This window comes from Phodopus roborovskii, unplaced genomic scaffold (assembly GCF_943737965.1).
Source record: "Phodopus roborovskii unplaced genomic scaffold, PHOROB, whole genome shotgun sequence".
Classification (NCBI taxonomy): Eukaryota; Metazoa; Chordata; class Mammalia; order Rodentia; family Cricetidae; genus Phodopus; species Phodopus roborovskii.
This window is the reverse complement of record NW_026126571.1, coordinates 22,585,976-22,599,639: the sequence shown is the minus strand read 5'-3', so window position 1 is coordinate 22,599,639 and position 13,664 is coordinate 22,585,976. Positions and strand designations below refer to the sequence as shown.

The following is a 13,664-nucleotide window of genomic DNA, read 5'->3' as shown; positions in this document are numbered from 1 at the left end:
CTCCGGCTCTTAGAAGATTGCCAGAAGCTTCCAAGCTCAGTTCTGAGTCAATGAGAGCAGAGTGCAACTTAGGGATGGGAATTTGGGAGCAGGGAGACTTCAGTCCCTCATAGCCACAGTCAAGGACCCACTGGCCAGGCCTGCTACTCGGCTGCCTGACACCAACGGAATCCAAGCTTCTCCCCAGCATGGCGGAGACTTTGCCAAAGTGTAGCATTCCACAGGCATTTCCTGCAGAGATTGAGGGACCAGCAGTCAGCACAGCCCCTGGATTTGTCAATGTCTTCCTTCTACCCCGGGAATAGTCAACTCTGCCATCAAACTTTGGGTTTGAATAGAGAGCCATCACCACCACTGGGAGGTAGGAAACCCAGGAGATGGCAGGAGGTGTCCGCTAGGAACTCAGGCCTGGGTGCAGAACAATGGGTAGCTAGGAAGGATGGAAAGACATTAATGTCACCTGGACAGAGTTCTCTTTCCCTTAGGGTTCCCAGCTTTCTCCCAGTTCACAGCCACCTTTTAGTCCATCTTTCTTTTCACATTACTTTCAGAAAGCAACCCCATTCTGGATGTCTAGTAACCCTTCCCTTTCCTCCTACCCCTATCACCAAGCTGAACTAGGCCAGGAGAACATACAACTTCTTGACTTAGGAGTCCTGGGGATGGGCAGTCTCTGTGCAGAGGGTCCTAAGGAGGTGGCCTCCAAGGGGTTTGGCAGGGGGCCCAATCCCCAGTGACCACACCCAGCCCAAAGCTTTTGCGGGCTTTAAGAGTGAACCACCAGGGGTCCCAAACCATTCATTCTGTTGACTCTCAACTCTTAGAATCCAATTATTAATGGGAAGCTTAACCACTGAGGTCTGAACCAAGAGTTTCAGGTCCCTTCCTATTGGGCTATCTCTGCAAAGGAAGCCTCCCATCTCTCCTTTTCCCCCCCCAAGTAACTGTGTGGCTTGACCTTGTCAAGGGCAAAATCTGCATATTATTTCACATGTATGAAGCCCCCCTCCCAATTCCAGGAGGCCGGGGCCTTAGAGAAGCGGATTCGCTGAGTAGTACTGTAATCGGTCTCTGTTAATCTTTTTTTCCTTCATTCTTCTGTTTTGAAACCAGATTTTGACTTGACGGTCGGTGAGGTTAAGCATGCGGGACAGTTGTAAGCGCTTCTCTTTGTTGATGTAGACGCTGAAGAAGAACTCTCGCTCCAGCTCTCGGATCTGATACTTGGTGTAAGGGCAGCGCTTTTTGCGGGTGCGTTGGCCACCTAAGGAGGGAGAGAGGCAAAGAGTGAGCAGCAAATAGGGACTACAACTCACCCCAGGACCCCCATGGGAGAAAAAGATCTGGCCACAGGATCTGGAGGCCCAGATCAGGCCCCTTCAAAGTCTTTCCAGGCCCTTGCCTTCAGACTGCTATTGCTGGTCAGGGACAAGTTGCAGTCGGAGCCGGCTTCAGATAAAAGCCAGCTCCCTAGATAGGCCCCCAGGGAAAGGGCTCAGGCTGCCCCTTGAGGAAAAAAGAGGGCTCCCCCCATGGCAACAGGAGAGCTTGAGCTGGCTAAACTGCTTTGAAAGTAGGCAAGTGGGGGTTGCGGGCTGCGCCTTGCCTCGCCAGACTAAACAAACAGCCGCCCGAGGACATTTCACCTTCAGCACCTGGGCCGCCTGTCCCTGAGGCAGTAAAGGCATGCATCCTGGCCCCAGGCTTTCCCGGTTGCAGCCATGATTTAACCCTCCTTAACATCTGGGGCGGCTGCGGGGTCTTTGTCAGCCTGACTCCTGATCAAGAGCTCCTGCATCTTCCGCCAGCCTCCCAGCTCTCTCGAGGTGGGAGGTGGCAGAGGAAACCCCTACCCCGGGCCTTCACACTGCACCCACTGCCGCCACACAGCCAGAAGGCCCTCAGCAGGGTAGGGGTGCTATTTTAGGGAGGGTAGAGGGAAGAGAGGCTTCCTTAAGTTTCAGGCAAGAGCCAGTTGTTCACCCCCACCTTAAAAACAAAACAAAATGAGACCAAAAAAAAAAAAAAAAAAAAAACTACATTGCTTTTGACTGATTTAATAACAATTGTGAATAACAGAAGGCAGCATGTAATTGCCACCGCGCCAAAGGAAAATGGCTTCCTTTGGACAAAAAGGCCAACTTTAGGTTAATTTGTTTCTTTTAATATATTGCTCAAGCTAAGCGGGCTACTTTATCTATTAAATGCGCTCCTAGCGCCATCGTTAAACAGCGATGCCTTTGAATCCCAGCCGGGACTGGAGTCCCCGCTGCAACACATGGCTTTTATAAAAATCTCCGGATTACCTCGCTATCAAAGGCTCCCGAAGCCCTTGTAGGGGGAATTTACAGGCGCCCACCTCCGGCTCCCTAGCCTGGAGCTGGCCTCGAGCGGGATCATGCTGTTGGGTTTGGGAGCTGAGAAGGGAAAAAAGGAAAAAAGGGAGTTGTATTTTTTTTTTTTTTTTCCAAGCGTGCTTTGGCCGGGTGGGTATTTCACGGCCAATTTCAGCACTCGCCACGTGATCCCTCCTTTTATAACAAAGTTTTGTTGGGGGAAACCTAAAGGCCCTTCATAAACCTTATATGCTTATAAAACAGCATATAAAAATTTAACAGCGGTGCTGCGCTAGATTCTCAACTCCCCTTTCATAAAGCGCTGGGCGCTGCCTTTATACGCACCGGAGCTGCCGGCCTTGTCCTCAGTGTGGCCGGAAGACGACTCCGGGCTGCTGCTGCTCTCGGGTCGCCGCCGCCGCTCCTTCTCCTCCGCCGCCGCCTCCCGACAGCCGCCGCCGCCGTCCGAACTTGAAGTTGCCGGCGCGCCGGTGGCCGCCGCCGCCACCGCCGCAGCGGAGGTCGCAGCTGCCGCTGGGGGCCCTTTCTCGGCGCTCTTGTCCCCGGGGTAGTCAGAGGAGGCGAGGTTTTCCGGGGTGCCGTAGGCCGTCTCGAAAAACTGGTCAAAAGCCTGTGGCAGAACGCCGTTCCTGCCCACCGTGCTATAGAAATTGGACGAGACGGCGGGGGTGGGGTGGTGGTAGACGTTGGCCGAGCTCTTGGCCAGCACGTCGCCAGGCACGCCGGCCGCGCTGGGCGCCTGCAGACAGTCTCTGTGCACGAGCTCCTCCGCGGAGTAGCAGTGGGCCAGATTGCCGCGGGGGTGCCATTTAGTGGCGGGCTCAATGGCGTACTCTCTGAAGGTCACTTCGCGCACGGGTTGGACCTGGGGCAGGTTGGAGGAGTAGGAGTATGTCATTGGGCGCGAAGACGGGGTCTGGGGCAAAAAAGAAGGGAGGCTGGAGAAATCTGGACCCGAGACGTAGTAAGTACAACTTGGCAAATACATGTTAGAGGAGCAGGGACCACGCTCATCAAAATCCATCATTGGGCTACCTTGGGCTCTCCGCAGTAGCCGAGCTTAACATGATTCTCCACTGCAGCTGCCTCTTTGAAGCCGATCCGTGAAGTAGAAATTTGGAGACGTAAGCTGACGTGGAAATCTATCCCCATCCTTAGCAGGGAGGTGCTGGTCATGTGACCCGATGTTGAAATTGACAAGCTGCGAGAGAGTCCCGGCTTTTTTTTTTTTTTTAACCCCCCCTCCCTTTCCTTTTTTCCCCCTCCCCTCCCTCCCCGGCTTCCTTTCTTTGTAGCCACCTCAGGGGAAGCAACAGATCGTCACTCGGTGTTCTCACCGAAAACACGTAATCGCCGGTGTAACTCATGTTGGCTGGGGGGCCTCCCCGCCTGCAGAAAGGCTGCGGTGCGCCCCCAAGCAGCTCTCTTTTGCTCAGCTACAAGGTCCTGGTCCACGAATGCGCTGAGGGCGGTGAGAGAGCGCAACTCCCGACGCCTCCCCCCACTTCCCGGTGGGTGAGGGATGCTCTGGGCTGGGATGGCCAGGTGAAAGACCGGAACTGTGTGGCTCCAGGTCTGTTATCCGAAGGCTTACAGTTCGACATCTCCTTCTTCGCAGCCCCCCCCCCCCCGCACCCTCTCCAGGCTTGCTCAGCGAAACACCTCATCCTTAGACCCTGGCTGGACCCCATTTGGGGCCAGGCTTCGCAGCCGTGGATGTGCCGGCCTCGTGGCTTGTCCGATTTGCACGGTGACTTGATTACACGCTCTCATTCATGGTCACTTCCGAAGCGCTTTAGTGCCTTCCGTCCCCAAACCGCCAACAGGCAGACCAGCTTTCCTCCGCGGTTTGTCAATAATCCGCGCGGTCCGGAAGGGCCTTCGCCTTACCCGGGTTCCACCTTCCCTGTATCTTTTTGCTTACTTTCTTACCCCACACCCTGTCCTTGGAGGAAACCCTTCTCCTCGCTGCCTCTAGGGGTTCGGAGGGACTCCGCAGAACCAGAGGCAGTAGGACAGCGCTTCTGCTCACCGGTCCGCAAGCTGCCTGCCTGGTCTGCTGAAGCTGACGAATCGGGAAACCATGCAATTGAGGCGAACCTTGGGCTGGTTTAGAGGCGCTGACATCCGAGGAGCCTTCTCCTGGGTATGCTGCACCTTTGGGGGACCCACCAGGCTGCTTGCAGCCCATCAGAGCTGTGAGGGGAGTGGAGGGTGGCAAAGAGGGAGTAAGGAGCCCTGACTAAGAGAAGAGTAACCCGCCTCTTCTTCCTTGCAAAGCTTAAGAGTGAAAGCAAAGGATATTTAAGGAAAAACTCCAGACAGCTCCCATCATTCTTACTATTTAGTCCACAGGAGAAACACAATGCCAAAGAAAAGAGAGGTGTTCTAGCTGCCTCCACCTTGGCCCATAGACATGTCTTGAAAAGGCTATGCTTTCTGTGCAGATAGCTAATAGTCAAGAAGCCATAAATGCTAGGATGGATTTAGCTCTTCAGAAGAGAAGATGGAGATTAAGAAGACAAAATAATGCTCGCCATTCTGCAAGACCGAAGAAGTATTTGGGGGAAATGGAAGAGAAGAGAGGGCACAGGGCAGCCAGGCATGGCCAGAGTAGGGAGGGGCCCAGACCTGGGGGCTCCCCACAGCTCCCTTAGATGGAGCTAGGGGGTCTCCAAAGTCAAAAGTGAACAATGAAAACCTTTTCCCCTTTCCTCATCCAGGAAATAGCCAAAGGTATTTACATATCTTGGGGAGATTTAGAGTATAAATGCTAAGATCTTTGGTATTTAAGTGTCAACATCGATTTATTTATTTATTGCTGAGCTGACTGTAACTGACTCAATAACAAATTTAATCATGTGTTGCTCTGGAAAAGAACTATTCTCATTATGTATTTTCTCCAAATAATGACCCACCATTGCATTTGAATGCCCACTGTAAATATCAATAATATCAAGTAATTACTGTGTAGTGGCGTAAACTAATTTATTAGCATTAATGTTTATGTGGCTGCAGCCCCCCCCCCTTTACAAGGGTTGCTTATCACAAATCAAGCTCCTCGGACACATTGGTTTAATGAACTCTTTATTCAGGATTTGCTGCAGGAACTTTCATGCCCCTTGAATCCCTGAGAGCTGAACTTGAAATTATTTGTACATCTTCAGTTTGACATATTTGTCCACTGTGGCTTCATAGATGACTGCAGTGGCGTGAGTGGGGAGATGTTGCAGGGAGAAAGGTTGTTTCTGGAAGGGTAGCTTCAGGCCTTCTAAACCTGGGGATGGAAACTACAGGATGGTCCTGCAGCAAAAAAAGAAAAACTAAAATCCAAAAAAACCTTCCATTTCCTGCAGTTGCCAAGGAGGCAAAATATTTGTCTCTTTGCGATATCTTTTTGGAGACTATAAAAAAGGAAGGTTAGGTTGAGAGCCGCAGTATTTGAGAAGTTCCCTGGGTTGATTTTTGCTACCTCAAACTTTCACCCAGCAGCCCACCCAGTCCTCACCACCCCTACCCTCGAACAAAAGGAATGCGTGAAGGGTTTCAGTGACTTTGCCATAACAAAGGCGCCACCATTGCAGGGCTCGCCCCGCCCCTGGGTGAAGGCAAACAAATTCTTGCACTTGTATTAGGGCTTTTAAGACCATAATTGAACCCGGGGGCGTCTAGGAGAACCGAAAACAGTTCTAGACAGACCTGCGGTTTTATAGCAGTTTTGGCAGTCAACTTCAGCTTGTGCCTGAGCAGTGGGGCCGAGGTGGCCCAGCCGCGGGGGATGCGAGGCCGCCGCCCCTAACTACATGGCAGCTTTCTCTCATAATTAGCTCGACTTTTCAGGATGCCAGGGAGAAGGGGTACCAGCAGAAAGGTCGGTGTGGCACTGTGCAGTGCTCCGGTACTCTCTAGGTTTTCATCGAGGGCTAGTTGAATGGGAGCCGGCAGGTAGGTATCCCATGGGCATCTGCAGAAGCCAAGGCAAATTCCCCAGGCAGGGCTGTGGGCGAAGAAGGTGCTCCTTGAGTGGTTGGCAAAGCAATTCGACAGGTTGTAGAGAAGAGGGGTGCCTGGAGGGATTTGCATCCTCGAAGGGAGCGTGTGTGGGGGGGGGGGGCGCTGCTGTGAAGATGGATGAGTAAAAAAAAAAAAAAAAAAAAAAAAAAAGGCTTTTGATGGAAACAGAAGGGAAATGGCCTGGAGCTCTGGAGCTGCCGACTGCTGTTAGTACTTTAAGCAGAGACAAGAGATGGGATGCTCAAATCCCCGAGGCTGCTCAGTAGAAGCCGCTTTGCCTGGTGCTGTCCTGGTTCAACCTGGTAGAGAGAATGTTCTTCCGCTAGGCTTCAGAATACAGGGCGGGAGCTGCTCTGAGGTTCGGACCCAAACTGGGGGAAGAAAGGGAGGTGTTTATGCGGGTTCTTGGTTTCCACTTAGCTCTCAGCCTAACTGACTCTTTGGCTTTACAGGAGGCCGAAGGTCGATCTCAGCCCACCAGGCTCCGGGAAAGACCGGACTAGGGATAAGACCACACCGGAAGGCCAAGTCCGAGTTCCTTTCCTAGAAGAGGCGGCTGAAGGCAAGGCTATGACATTGGCCCTGAACATTGGTATTCCAGGAGCTGTTCTTTCTCAAGAACTCCACAGCGCGCGGGCCATCTCTAGAAAACACTCTTCAACGTTTATTTCCTTTAATCGTCAACCCGGAGCCCTACAGCGGCTAATGCAAGAGGCCAAAAAATGTTTGGAGGAAGAAAAACAAAGGCAGGAAGTGGCCGCGGCCTGACGGTGCGTGTGTGTCTGTTAAGAAGGGAGGGAGCAGGCTCAATCTCCTCTTGTTTTTCCGAACTTCAAGGAATAGGCAGACCCCCCTTAGCGCTTGACCAAGGCTCCCAGCCCAGCGTTTGGAGGTGACCTACGAGTTAGGATGGTGGGGCTGAGAGGCTAAGAAGGAAATTTGATCAGCAAAACAAACCAAGTCTTTTCCAGGTTTCTTCTGATTCGGTCCTGAAAGGGTGGAGGGTATGTTGGTATCCACAGTGGCTGGAGTTTTCCTTCTGGCTGGCTCAGATGCATCAAGAAGGAAAGAGGTCCAGGTACCCATCCGCTCCACTCTCAATAATCCCGAGGTAGAATATCAGAATAAAGCGTGTCCAGGTGCCTCTGCTCAGTCTGCTTTTTTCTTGCAGTTGGAGATGTATGGGGCAGTAGTAGAACAGCACTGGGTGAAGCTGCCTCTGGTGTCTATGGCTTTGGGAGGATCATTTTGTAGAAAAGCAATGTAAGGCCTTGTCAACGGAGTGGCTGTGCCAGGGGTGTTTCCAACACAGTCATTCACGAGTCCTGAGTTGCAAGCACTGTCACTTGCTCTTGCTAGGTTACATAGTACTGTACCGCTTCAAGAGAGAACAGACTGGACAACGGATTGCACTTCTGGAGTCTGGGCTTCTTAGCATCAACTAGACGGGCTGCAAGGCTACAGCCTCCTCTGGCTGTGGAGCTGGCTTGGGAGGCGGCAACCCCAGATATCCTTAACTCAGGGAATCTGAACAGCCCCCCCCCCATACCAATTCACCATGGTTCCCCATGGCATCCATTATGTGAGTGTCCAACCAAGCTACCCCCCCCCACATACACACTCCAGTTCCTCCTCAAGCTTTTCTTGTCCCCTGCAGTTCCGGCTGGTCTGTTGGCCTCCCACCTTGCCTCTTCCTAGTTAGCCTTCCTCAGGCTTTTTCTGCTGTCTTTTCTGTTGTCTCTCCTTGCTTGAGCAAGAGCTGAGGTGTGCAGTGCCCCTAAAAGGAACCTACTAGACACGTTTAGAGAAAGGGGTCTATCGGGGTTTTTTTTCCCCCCAGTTTGGATCTCCACCAGAGCCGGGGATTTCTTTATCTCATTCAATGCTTTGTTGCAAGCACAATCCACCCCCACCCCACCTTCCTTCCCCCAAGAGCTCCTTTTCTGAGCCAATCTCATTCCTTTCCATTCTGAGAAATGTCAAGAGCCCAGGAAGGTAGGACCCACCAGACTGACCAGGCCTTGCTTCAGTTGTCTATGGTTGCTGTTCAATGAATTGATTAAAACACCATAAATATTTCACCTTTTGCTGCTTGCATGGGCTTTACTTTCCTCTCCCCCAAGATATTGCATTGTATTTATAAAGCTAAACTGGGAACTAGTGCTAGTCTGGTGGCCATACCTTACACAGGTGTAGGAGTTGGCTGGTGAGGGGGTTTGGTGAAATAGGCACAAAACCCTTCCCAGGGACTGGAGGCCAGACCACCATGTAGATACTCTCTCCTTCAAAGTAGGAGGTGTCTTTGGAGTATGTCTTTCTTCTGTGGTAAGCTATGGAGATGAATTGCATGGAATGACCCAAAGATCCCCAAGTGCATTTGTCCTCTGAGTATGGCTTACTGGCAGCTCATGGCCAACCCATCACCTTATACTTAGGCAAAGTATCGGTCTAATAACCAGGTAGAGACAGGGGTTGACTTGTATCTTTGTAAAGGCACCAACCCTCTCCTGAGAGCTGTCCTACCTGTTCTCTAAAGCAAGAGAATAGGTAATACCTTGAACTTGACCTCACAGTTGGTTCTTAGCCTGACTACTGGGTCCGATTACTAGCCAATGCCCCTGAACATCTGAGCAAGTCCACATCCTTCTTCTGGCCACTGAAGGGTGGAGGCCACTGGAGGGTGGAGCACAGAACTCAGCTTAGGGTCTCAGTTGCCCAACAATCTGGTTATCATTTAGTTTAGCGAGTCTCAAGCTGATGGGAGAGGGGAGGGTTTATTTGAGAACTATTGAGAACTATTTTTATTTTTATGGTTGCCGACTCATTAGAGAAGATTTTTTTTTCCTATAGAGTAGGAGTGAGTGGGGTAAGGAAAACTTTGAAGGGTGAAAGCTTGGTTCTCAATATCCGCCTCATTCCCCCGCAGGAGCTTCGGCCTAAACGGGGGTTTCCTCAGCCGAGTGTATCTGCAGTTAAGACAAAGGGGTGTAACACAACCAGAAGGTTGGCTCTGGTCCTTAGGCAGAGGATCTGAAGACATCCGAGACCCTAAATTATATTACTGGCTGCAGCTTACATTTGAATTTCAAGAGCAGCCTCTATCTCCATCCCACCTTGCACTAGGAGCCTCCTGCATTTACCTATTCCATGCTACCCCTCCTGATAGAGCTCCTTGCAGCAGCTCTAGGGGGAAAGCTCAATTTTCTTGTTTTTTGAAAAAGGAAAAAGGTAATTTGCAGATCCCTTTTGGTTCTCTTTGGATGGAAGGCTCAGTGGTCAAATAGTCTTAAGCTGTGTGTTTACTGCTGGGCCTGATGCTCTGGTCTATGGTCAGGCAGACATAGAGTAATTCTCTGTCCTGTAGAGCACAATAGAGCAGGGGACAGAGGGGTGGGAGGGGGCAGGAGTCAAGGGGTTTTGCATTGGCTTAGTCCACTTCTTCAAAAAGTAGATTTAGGCAGAAAGGGCATTAAGGGTCTCTCTCACCAAAGACCTGAAAAACCCTGAGTCTGGATTGGACAAACCCAACAGGATCTTTATTTCCATATCGGATTCCCAGCTGCCAGGCTGGCTGAGCCACTGTGCCTATCGGTCCAGAACTTGATTCAGCTAAGTCTGTTCTCCTGGGCGTGTATAAGCTCACTCTTGCCCTGGTTAGGCCTTGGGGGCTCTCGGAAATCACTCGCCCTGGGCCAATTTTCGGCCCTCCAGCTTCAACGACTCCTTTCTAAGGAGGATGGGAATAAAGGGAATTGAAAAATTAAGAAAGAATCTTGCCTCGGTGCTTAAGCTACCAGGGCCAGGATCCTCTTGTAGCAAGAATGATGGCCTGGCCAATTACGTATCCTCTGCTTTTCTGTAATCCTGGCAGTTTCTTTCTCAGGCGGCCCTGACCGTGAAGAAGGGGGAGGCACGGAGGACTTGACCTTTACTATGCGAAGAAAAACCTTAAGGAGCGGGAGGTCTCCGGCCTCTGCCACCTAATAGCAGCTCAGGCAATCCACGCACGCCGGGCCGCTCACCCCCATTTCCCCTTGTGGTTCGAAAGTGAGGGACCACAGGCACACGGCCAGGAAACAAAGCCCCAAGCGCAGCTTTCATCACCTACCTAAACCCCTGAGGGCAGAAGTCAGAGCTAAAGCCGGCTTCCCGAGGCCCTCTCCTCTGGCTGGACCCCAGCCGCCCTCCGCCAGCGCCTGGGTGTTCCTCTGTGCCAGCCGAGCCGGTGCTGAGCTCCTGTGCACCCCGGTCCTGTCTTCAGGCGGCAGAAGCTATGCTCGGGGAGACCGGGGGACCGCGCGGCTCGAGGCTGCTTCCCTGCTCAGGTGGAGACCGCGCGCGGCTCCCGGGGTTCACCCCGATGCTCAGCTCTGGGTTCCCGGGGCGGAAGTGTTGGGGACAGCGAAACACGGTTTCTTTTCAGCCCTACTCACAACCCCTTTTCGAGAAAATGCTCCTGTCAAGTTTTATTTCCTGTTGCAAAACCACCTTCCACGCTGCCAAGAATTAAGACCAGGAGAGATTAAATACCCGATTATTCTCCTGGGGACAGAGGGGCGGGGCGGAGAAGGGGGCACCCTCACAAAACCTTCCACTTGGTCGCCTGTCCTCAGCAAATAGCGCCTGGAGCCGGGCGAGGCCTGCGGTGACGTCAACCTTCAACCCGGGGTGGCTCATCGCGCGTGTCCGCCGCCCTCCTGTGTCCACGCGGCGCGGGTTGCTAGTCCCACCACGGTGACCTCCGTCGCGGTCCCGGGGCTTTTCTGCCTGCTGCCCTCAGGCCGTCGGAGCCGGGTGGGCCCAGACCAGATTCAGGCCTCCATCTTGAGCAGGGGTGTCCTGTGCTCAAGGCAGGGGGGTTGGGACAGCGCCTGTCCCCTATGGCCCGCGCGACACCCGGCATCCCTCAGTCCACGGGCACACTGCTCTCACTCGCCCACACCCTTGCACTTGGGCAGGCTCCGCGCCTCCCGATGGCTCACAGAAATGTGAAGATCTCAGACCCGGGTGGAATTATTTCTACCGGGTGGGTCCGGCTCGGAGTCAGAGCCGGATAGAAACGAAATAGTGTGAGGAAGCCTCGTCTGCTTTCACGTTGGAATTTTTCTTCACAAGCATCACTTTCCTTTTATAATAACATTTTAAACAGTAGGCACCTCTCAGGCATTCGACAGTTCTAGGTAGATGCGTGAGGACTGAGTGCTAATTTGCATAAGCACGGAGCCAGATTTTATTTACCCGGCGGCCAAGCAGATGAAAACTTAATTAGCATGCCTGTCTAAAACCCAGGCACACATAAATCTCGCCCAGGCCCTTTGGATAAGGCCGCATCTTTGCTTATGAAAAATGGGATGCGAGCAACTCGCTGCACATTTCTCTGATTCTCCAGGTCTTGGGCTGCTGACACGCATTCGATCAAGTTTAAAGGAATGTACATAAATCAGCAATCCCCTAGCGTCTCTTCAGTCGAGGTTCACAAGCCCAGAAGGGCGCCTCTGAACCCCCATCAGGGGATTAGTAGTCCTGGGATACCTTCCTCCCAGCTCCTAACCCGGGGAATTCAGAGAGAAAGCTAGACGCTGCATCTTCCCGCACTCAAACACAGCACTGAACAACCTGTACTTATCTACTGTCTGGCTATTGCTCGCACACAGATACACCATCCTCGGTTGAATTTCGCTGCCTTCGGGCGGGCGAATCTCTAACAAAACACTTAAATTAGGTTGAATATTTTAAAATGAATATTTCCCCCTTTGTCTTTAAGTTCGTTTGTTTTTTAAATCTTACTTTAATTTTTAAAAAATGGCTTCTGCTCGGCATTAGGCATAAATACTTAGTGAAATGCACAGTGACGTTTTACAATCATCCACTTAAAGTTACTTAATAAATCTGACAGTATTAGGAGCAGATGGAAAAGGTCGTTTTTTTCAAGTCTCATATTTATAATTTTTTTATTCAGGAAGTTTCCTTTTTAGAAAAAAAATACTTGAATGAGATTTTCAACATCATTATACACGGATCACTGTCTGCCATTATTATTACTTTTTTTTTTTCCAGAAGGAGGGCCAATGTTCTCCCAATTGTCTCTGTTCTAAGGGTTTTAGGTTGGTTGCTATTTAAAAACTAAGAAGTCTATGGCAGGCATGGGAGCAGTGCTCCTTTAATCCCAGCATTCCAAAACAGACACAGGTGAATTTCTGAGTTCGAGGCCAGCCTGGTCTACAGAGCAAGTGAGTTCCAGGACAGAAAAACCATGTCTCAAACAACAAGAAAACAAAACAAAACAACCCCCCAATCCAATAATAATATAATTTTTTTTAAAGCTTGAGAAGTCATTCTAATCCACAACCACCCCAACTAATCTGCTAAATCCATGGCTATTTTAAATAACAGGGGTATTAGGTGAGATTGACACTGTCAACAACCATTTTAGAACTAAAGGGAGGGGCACCCTGATATCTTCTAGGAGAGAGAGAGAGAGAGAGAGAGAGAGAGAGAGAGAGAGAGAGAGAGATTACCTAGGACTCCTGCAGTAGTGGTGGCTTTCAAAGGGGGCAGTATTCCATTTGTAGAGCTGCTGTTGACCTCTTTTCTAGGCCGTAGGCTCAGAATATTTCTTACATCTAATGAAAAATATCTCCCTTCAGCAGAAGAATCCCCTTTGGAGCAGTCCATAAACAGTGTTTGATCCAACTCAGAGGGGAATTTCCAACACTGTAAACATTTTGGAGAAGTCATTAACTTTGCTTGATAGTCGTTCATTTGGAAACAGGGCTGTGACTCAAGGTGCAGGGCAGTGGGTCTGAAAGCTGTATTTTCATTTGGTTCCACAAATGGTTGACAATCCTCAGGGCAGCAAAATATGATTGCACTTTACAAGACCATCTGAGGTGTGTGCTTCAGGACCATCCTTTGTTGAAATTGCTTTATATTCTTTCCACAATTCCTCGTCTATAAAGATGAGGAAAAAGCTCTCAGTCTTCGGGCGAGGCTGGAGATGTTTCCATCATCTGGGATTGCAACTGGCCAATATTATTTTCCACCAAATGATGAATCCAGTTCTCCCATGCACTTTTATTTTCATCTAGCATAAAGCTAGATTAACTTGCACCTGAAAATCCAAATCCTAAAGCTACTGGTTCCATCAACATTTTAATACGCGTGTGCACAGAATGGACTTCAAACACACACACACACAGAGTGTGTATATTAAATACATAAATATACATATGTATCATTTATGACTCTGAACACACTTCTTGTTTTGTTAGTGGTCAATAAACAGTAGCTATA

At 50.6% G+C, this 13,664-nt stretch overlaps 1 protein-coding gene across 1 annotated transcript; it reads right to left on the bottom strand.

Moving 5' to 3' along the window:
- Positions 1–385: 385 nt before the first annotated feature.
- Hoxa11 (homeobox A11) lies at positions 386–3,595 on the bottom strand. Its single transcript, XM_051202840.1, has 2 exons — positions 2,682–3,595; positions 386–1,264 (listed from the first exon to the last, which is right to left on the bottom strand). Exons 1-2 carry the CDS (start codon positions 3,382–3,384, stop codon positions 1,032–1,034), a joined length of 936 nt encoding a protein of 311 aa, XP_051058797.1. The 5' UTR covers positions 3,385–3,595; the 3' UTR covers positions 386–1,031.
- Between the last annotated feature and the right edge of the window lie 10,069 nt (positions 3,596–13,664).